Here is an 8,629-nt window from a genome sequence, read left to right as displayed (position 1 = left end):
GTTTGCCTTGACTAGTGGGCTATATTAGTCATGCCCCCGCTTCCGCTCCCAGGGTAAAAAAAGGCTTAGCTAGGACAGTGTTGTATATTATAGTATGCCCCCTTCGCCGTTCATTATAAAAAAGGGGATAGTACAACTACTGGTATTATTAGTTATAGGTCCCCCCTCCTGTCCCCCCTCCCCAGATTAAAGGGCTGCCCGGGTGCTGTAGCTAGACTAGTGGGTTCAGGGGGTCGCAGTGCAGCTTATATTAGCATATCCCCCGCCCTTTCTTTTCTCCAGGTAATAAGGGGTTAGCCTAGACTAGTGTATCATAGTATTGCCCCCCTTCTCCAGGTAAAAAGCGTTGGTACGAGCTACTGGTAGATTAGTATGCCCCTCCTCCATCTAAAAGTGGTTAGCTACGCTCATGGCTATATTAGAAGCCACCCTAAGAAGTCCTGCTTCTGCCGTTACGATTCATCTCTCGTCGTTCGGCCTCGGATGTTGGTATGCCCCTGTTCAGTTTACGTTATGTATTGATTTATTGTTATTATACATATTACGACGACCGTCCCGGTTCCGCAGTTTGGTGCGATCCGCCGTAACGCGCCGAAAATCGTTTCCTTTCACCGGCGGGGGCGGCAGCGTCGGCGGACGATGGAACGGCGAGAGAATCTGTGAGCTTGAGAACGGCCTGATTGATGCGTCACGGGGAACAAGTCAATACAATTAGAGCGTAAAACGAACCGCGGATGCAACGGGCGCATCATCGACACACATCCGCAAGAATCATGTCGATGAAGGTCACCGACGGAGGTCACCAACAAAGGTCCACAGACGAAGGGGCTCTGCGATGCTTCCGAACATTCCAGCCGAGGGCAGCTGGAACGCACAAGTCTGTGTGTGTGACGGCTCGCATTTATTTCCACGACTATCGCATGAGATTCCTTCATCACCAGGATTGTATGTAAACGGTCGTCGAATCTCACGCAGACGATAATTTGGAGTCGACTGCAGGTCGAGGATCGATCGACGCATTTCTTCACTATTGATCGCACATTTTCTTTGGACTGTGAAGAACACATCTTTTCGTATATTCTATTATGAATTTTTGTTCGCTTCAACTTCTTAGAACGCATCAAATCCTTTTGTGTTTAGATTTTGCTGCCGCAGCTTTCCAAGCAGGGTCCGCCGCATTTTGGTTCGCGGCGTTATTCCCTATTACAAGAGGTCGGAGCGGCAAAAGCCTGTGCATACCTTCAAATCGTTACTGCTGTCGGCGCCCACCTATCTGTGGCCTGTGGTTTCCTCAACCGCGACGCTTTTATCATTTTTACATCGGGCCGCTGTGCCAGCGATTCTCACCTGGCACATCACCGTATTGTTACGCGGAAGTTTTTATTATTTCTCACTTTGTAAATGGTATTTTTCCTTATTTCTTTGCAAGCTTGATATTCTCTCGTCTATGTGATTTTACACAGTGTAGGGTTACTGAATGTGTTTTCCATTTACCACGCTACGTCCTTTCCTAACATTTATATATTCCGTGTCAACGCACAAAGATGTCTGGGATTATTTTGCGTGTTTTCTTATTCTTGTTTTGAGCGAGTCCAGTGTAAAATGTGCATGACTGGAAACAATCTCAATTCTCACTAATATGCACTGCAGAGAAAAAAGGAAAAGAAACCGCATCGAAAGTTTGAAACTTCATTTGGAGCGGAGAAAAATTTATCGCAAGCATTTTTCTCATTCTTTAGGTGTTTACCCCATTCGCTTGTTGCTCACACATCTCTGCCAATATCTTAATCAGTTTCTTGCTTGATTAATACTATTTCAAACAGTTTTACATATACTTTATATATGAAGATTATTAATTTAATACCTAACCAATCGGATTTAATTTCCCTTTTCATTTTAACTTTTTTTTTTTTTTTTTTTTTTTTTTTTTTACATAAGATAATCAGTATCGTCTCGAGTTGGTCCAATCACAAGTTATTATTCTGTGTTCAAGAAACTCGGCCACGAGCATAAAATCCAATTTTATTCTTATAGTATGTCAGAGGAAACTTGACAAATTAAGACATGAAAAAAATTTTTTTTTTTTCGTTTACGTCGCTGTGAGAACGGATAATATTCCCAAACTTCTGTTCAAACATGTCTTATGTCCCGCTTCACTCGCGAAATGTGAATCGATGCCGACGATTATCTACGGTGTTGACTTTATTGTAATATATCGCTGTCGCACACTCCCGTGAAGGTGTAAGTAAAAATCTTATTTGGTCGCCGCCATGTTACATTGACATCGAATTTATATTTTTTTTTCCTTTCTGTTCAATATTTAGTCTTCTGGTTTATAGGTTGCACTAGTGAGTAAAAGGCCCACGCAGCGACACCGACGACCGGAACGACAAACGACTTTTCAGAAAATAAAAAACTATTGTCCTATGAGCCATTGCCAACATCACACGCGACAACGACCGCACAACCTCGACGACAAAAAAATATTTAGGAAGTTTCTAATTCATCGCGACACTTTTAACAAATAGCCAATCGCAGCTGTTTCCATCGGCACGTGACATTCGGATTATGTCATAAATAACCAATAATAGCTAGCCAAACGTATGACTGGTCTCCGCGCGGCTAAAAACTCTGCGCCGCCCAATAAATCCCTGAATAGCGAACGAGTAACAGCACGTAGCGTCACAGCTTGAAAGGTCGATGATCGAATCCATCCTTTCTTTAATTATTTTCCTGTTTCTGTTATTTTTCTGAGTCTTTATCCCATTTAACAATGTTTATCATGATATAGCAAATATTTACTGTGATTTATTACAACACACATTTAATAAACAAGCGATAATCTTACAACATTAAACATTTAATGTTTTTAATTTTTTTAAATAGGGTTAGGCATCACATGCCACGCATAAAACATGAGTTTTGAGGCACGGTGATTTGTATCAACCATGGCACAGCGCTCCATTAGACGAGCCCTATATTCTTGATTAACCATAGAGTATATATTAGACCCCATTTAGATATATTGTATATTAATACACAACTCTATGTGATTAACCCACATACTTCTGTGGCACTTCTCTGCCTACATATAACTGTTATATGTAGCTCCTTGGATTAACCTAGGAAAAAAATTTACGCCTACGGTACATGCCCATCGATGAGGTGAAAAGTTGGGAACCAGTACACTTGTTATAGCATGGCGGCGCCCATGAGCAAGCGTGTGTTCCCGTGGGTCTCGAGGTGATTTCTGTTTATTTTGTAATAATAGGAGTATGTTTATAAGCTCGATCGAATAAAACCTTAATAATATTTGACGCTTGATGCATATGTAGTTCGCAAGTAATGCAAACCATTTCATAAGGCTAACAGTAGCACTAAAAGTCGGTTTTAACTAACCGGCATTCATACGACACGTCTACTCTAACCCGACCAGGCTGTGTGACTAACGTCAATGCACCCTAGCAATACCGTGGGGTACAATAGGTACTCTACAATAGGTAGGTGGGGTACAATAGGTATTCTAACCCTAGCAATACCGTTTCTTGGAGCTATTCTACTCTAGCTAACCCGACCAGGCAGCAGGCTGTGTGACGCTCATAGGATATCAGGTGTCTATCATTATCAATAGACTCCTGATAGGATCTATGTCCCCCAGGGTACTGCCGGAACGTACCCTTGGTACGGGGAAACTAGGGGGTGTCCGGGGGCCTGGTCGAATCACTGGCAGCAAGAACAATTAAGTTCGCACCTGCAGCTACAACACACACGCATCTATTGTATGTATTGACTATATTACAACAACATTATATATAGTTACCGGTACTAAGTTAGTGCATCACGTGATAAATCGTTGAAATTCCATTGGATAACGTCGCAGGTACTATGAAACATCAGGCGGGCACTATTGCTTGCGCGACGCATTGTTATTCATGTTATTGCATTTATGCATTGTTATTTGCATAATTGTTCGAATTAAATTTCCCCTACCTGCATGTAGCAGTTTTCCTGAGTCATCGACAGGTGGCGAGACCAGCGTTGTTATCAGTCAGACGACAACAACATGGAGCGCTCCAGATTTTTTTATTCACTTCATATTTTCCGAGTAGATTGCAAAGTCATGTGATGCACTAAAAACATTAATGCCTGTTGTTGGGGGCACTATGCTCTCATAGTGTTGCTTTGAGAAGGAATAGTGCCCTCCCTACTGCTCGGGCACTATACCTTCCCTCAGCAACACTATGAGAGCATATAGTGCCTCCAACAACAGGCATTAATATATAATTATATATAACTACTATAACAACTATATAGCTACTATAACAACTATAACTACTATAACAACTATATATAATGTTGTTATATATAGTCAATAGATGCGTGTGTGCTGTAGCTGCAGGTGCGGACTTGTTCTTGCTGCCAGTGGGTCGAATGGGAATTCTTGCTGAGGTGGCCCCTCAATTGCCAGTAGCAGCAGCGCCTCCAAAGCTGACTCACTCAGCCTGTTCCTCATGTAGCCATTCCCATTAAAAAAAATTTTTTTTTTTAATTGGGGAGGAAATAATTTAAACGTGGCGCAACGATTGAAACGGGGGGGGGGAGTTTTCCCAAACGGGGCGGGCGCGCCCGGTTTGCGCAACGTAGGGAGAAGCCTGGATACGATACGATTCTGCATTCAAATGAATTCATATGCATATGTACGTTAAGATGTGTACATTGCATGACTTGGTCCACACAGGGAAGAATGGGAGGAGGTTTATTATGGTCTCTACACTGACTACGGCTCCGACGCATCAAGCAGCAGTGCTGTGGCGAAACAATGGGCGATTGAGAGAACTCAGCTGTGGCGAAGCAGGTAAGTCACTAACGCTTTAGGTCAATTAAGTCACTAACGCTTAACTTAGTGACTAACTTAGTATAGCAGTTAAACACTTAAAACGGAGGCCATTGATTATATTTAGCGTAGCATTATTACAGGCAACGTTACACGCACGAGGTTATAAAGCAAAGTCTGAGGTGCAAGGGCGGGTCAACATTTGTTTAATTTCGAGCCTCGTCCGCGCATAGTTTTTTGTATAAAATTTACTATATAACGAAGTGGCAAATATAAAATAATAAATAATATTTAACTATACCAGCTGAATTAATGATCATCATTCTTACACCTTATCTCTACTCCCAGCTAACACATCATTAACATCCAGGGTGCTAAAGTTGGGTTGAACTGCCTGCCAGAGCACCAGCCAAGTATATATATATATATATAGGGTATACGTGCGTGCGTGCATGTGTGTGTGTGCGTGCATGTGTGCGTGCGTGCGTTTATATGTGTGTGCGAGTACGTGTGTGCATGTGCACGCGTGATGTGTGTGTGAATTGGTTTGCCGTGGCAATTCGTGCGACGAGGTCGCGGCGGTGATTTGCGTGATGAGGGTTGCCGTAGTGATTAGCTCGACCGTACGACTTTGCACAGGAGGATTTTTGCACCAGGGAGAAATACACATTTTACATACCAGGGTATTTGCTTATTTATCATATGTCATGTGTGTGTTTTTTTCTGTTTAGCCTTTAGGGTTAGGGTTAGGTTAAGATTAGGGTTAGGGTTATGGTTCACAATGCGTATACATGTGTACACATGTGTATTATGGACTCGAGCGATCCTGAAGTTGCGCCCTACTACCGTTCGGCTATTTCCGGAAAAATGTGAATTTCTCCCCGGTACACGATTTGCGCAGGAGTGGCAACCGGTTCCCGCCGGGCGTGGAGACTACGGTGTGCCTCGCCCAGGCCTTGCTGCTGCTGCTGGAGGAGGAACGTGAGCGGAGCAAGACGAGGGAGAGGTGCGACGAAGTGCGCCTGCTCCTCTCCATGGCCATTGTCAGGTATCGCCATCTAGTGGCCCCTTATCAGATTATACTGCTATATATATATATCTATATATATATATATTGTTAATATATATACGTGTGTGTATGTGTATGTGCATGCATATATATTTGCATGTACATAAACACATACATACACGTATTCACACATACATACACCTGTACACACATATATACACGCTTACACATATACATACACATATACACACATACATACACGTATATATATATATATTAACAATTGATCGGATGGTCCTTGTTTTTACTCATTATTATCCCAAATACTATCTTATATGTAGCAATTAAACTCATGGGAATACACAACCATATTAAAGAGATAAATGTTGTAGCTTTGACATGCTGGGGTGCTCTTACAGTACCACAGTACGGGCGTGACTACACGATGAATCGGCTTCTAACCCTGCTTTGTTTCCTTTCAAGGTTCGTCAACTTTGTAGCCGATGTGGGTCAGAAGAACACGTTTCGTGCCCAGCCGGTGCACGTGTTGGCCGGCATGGTAAGAGCAGTCTAGTCTATAGTCCAGTGGTTCCTAAAATCAGATAGAGTTAAATCGATTAATTGCGTTTGATTTGATTTTTTCTATGGAATCTGATCGATTGATTGCGTTTGATTCGATTCGATTTGATTTTTATAATTAAAAAAAAATATTTTAATTATTTTTTCACGTTTTATTATATTCGTTTTTTTTTTTTTTGGCTTGACGCAGAAGGGTGTGCCGGAGTGGGTGGTGGACCTGCGTCACACGGCGACGCACGCGACACTACCCTCCCTCAGCATCCTCGTGCTGGGCGCAGAGTTCGCTCTCACGTGGCTTCAGGTAGGAAGCGGCACTGCGATCGAGTGGCGATCGAGTGGCTCCACCTGGGCGCGAACGTCCACGCGTAGTCGTCGCCCTCATCACTTGCCTGGCCTTTTTTTCTGAACGTAGAATTACCTGATGAACTGCAAGGCGGCACCTTTCTCGACCTTCTGAGACAATTTCAATTTCCCCTGTAAAACGAGCAAGTTGCATAGACATACATATGTATATATAATATATATATATATATATGTGACGTTTGAGCCAGTCACGGCCTCAAAGTGCCACAGGTTCGATCTTGGATTCACACGCAGACGCGAGCAGGTACCGAAGACAACAATACCAAAATCGATGCGTTCAGAGAGCCATTTGAAACAAAAGGCAGCTACTAATGCTCGGCGATGCGGTGTGACTCGCTGGGAGATTGGACATCGACGCAACACTCGGCGAGATAACCTTTGACCGGCATACAGCTGTATGCACCTGTATGTACCATGCACGCACGCCAACCGCAATCAGCAGCAATCTCCCAGCGAGCCACACCGCATCGCCGAGCGTTAGTAGCTGCCTTTTGTTTCAAATTAGGCTCTGAACGCATCAAGTTTGCTGCCAACAGAATGGAAAATCGTGTCGTACGTTTTAGTCTGTATCTCCGGATTGCGGGTGTATACGAGGAAACGATTTCGCACGATGCTAGGCGAATGTACTGTGTACGATTTGAGCTCAAGTTGGATGAGTAAATGACGAATTTCCCTTGTTTATTGAAGTCACACTCCTTCCCTATTGTCTACTCCTGATATACATATAGCCCTACATATGTTATACATATAATCAAGAGTACATAATAGGAGAAGAGTATGACACCGTTTTAACATCGTTTTGCATAGTTTTCAATTTGTAAATATTCTATCAATATGTGAATAATTATATTCAAACTTTACCTTATTTTCGTCTATGAGTCTCCCTTAATCATATGACACCACCAATTTACCTAAAAATCGTATGTGTTCTTCAAAAAAGTTCTTTGAATACGACACGGTTTCAAACAGTTTCCACGAAGTTTCCACGAATGGCAGCATGTGTTAGGCGAAAGTTTCGTATGGGATTAGTGTTCTATTGTCTCTATCTTAATTGTATCTTGATTACAACCTGGTGCTGCCGCCGCATATCAACTTTGGTGGAACCTTCGCCTAACACATGCTGCCATTCGTGGAAACTGTTTGAAACCATGTCGTATTCAAAGAACTTTTTTGAAGAACACATATGATTTTCGGGTAAATTGGTGGTGTCATATGATTAAGGGAGAATCATAGACGAAAATAAGGTAAAGTTTGAATATATTTATTCACATATTGATAGAATATTTACAAGTTGAAAACTATGCAAAACGCTGTTAAAACCGGGTCATACTCTTCTCTATTATGTACTCTTGATATACATAGCCCTACATATGTTATACATATAATATAGCCCTACATGTGTTATACATAATCCCTGTGTTTCCAGAATCAGTACTGGGAAGTGGAGAGAGCGCGTCTCTCTCCCTCGCCGATCAATAGCCAAACCTCAGCGGGGGAGGCGTGTGTGATAAAGAAGGGGAAGAAGGAGGAGGAGGAGGAGGAAGGGGAGGAGGAGAGGGAGGAGCGCATACGATCGCTGCTGGGTGACTACCAACAGCTGCAGTTTGAGGCAAGTATGGTCTCCACGCACGCACGCACGCACGCACGCACGCACGCACGCACGCATGCACACAAACCTACTCTTGATCATAATATATAGTACATACAAGTATATATATATATATATATAGATATATATGCAGTCCACCTACGCACGCATGCATGCACGCATGCACACACGCACGCATGCACCCACGCATGCACACACGCACGCACGCACACAGACCTACTCTTGATCATATATA

General features: G+C 42.8%; 1 protein-coding gene across 1 annotated transcript; it reads left to right on the top strand.

The window, feature by feature from the left end:
* Window positions 1-3,150: 3,150 nt before the first annotated feature.
* LOC106817077 (ribosomal biogenesis protein LAS1L-like) lies at window positions 3,151-8,620 on the top strand. The gene is made up of 7 exons (XM_014821724.1): window positions 3,151-3,243; window positions 4,739-4,855; window positions 5,736-5,882; window positions 6,327-6,402; window positions 6,613-6,723; window positions 8,212-8,394; window positions 8,609-8,620. The coding sequence occupies exons 1-7, from the start codon at window positions 3,200-3,202 to the stop codon at window positions 8,618-8,620; spliced, it is 690 nt and encodes a 229-aa protein (XP_014677210.1). The 5' UTR covers window positions 3,151-3,199.
* Window positions 8,621-8,629: the final 9 nt, after the last annotated feature.

Source organism: Priapulus caudatus, unplaced genomic scaffold (assembly GCF_000485595.1).
Source record: "Priapulus caudatus unplaced genomic scaffold, Priapulus_caudatus-5.0.1 Scaffold1588, whole genome shotgun sequence".
Classification (NCBI taxonomy): Eukaryota; Metazoa; Priapulida; class Priapulimorpha; order Priapulimorphida; family Priapulidae; genus Priapulus; species Priapulus caudatus.
Note: the sequence above shows the minus strand (reverse complement) of the source record. Positions and strands in the feature narration are given on the sequence as shown.

Bases quoted from the DNA above. Each gene is read 5' to 3' on its own strand.
- LOC106817077 (XM_014821724.1), top strand. From the start codon at position 3,200: ATGGCGGCGCCCATGAGCAAGCGTGTGTTCCCGTGGGTCTCGAG. The intron at 6,403-6,612 runs GTAAGAGCAGTC...GGCTTGACGCAG, and splicing joins TGCACGTGTTGGCCGGCATG to AAGGGTGTGCCGGAGTGGGT. The intron at 6,724-8,211 runs GTAGGAAGCGGC...CTGTGTTTCCAG, and splicing joins TCGCTCTCACGTGGCTTCAG to AATCAGTACTGGGAAGTGGA.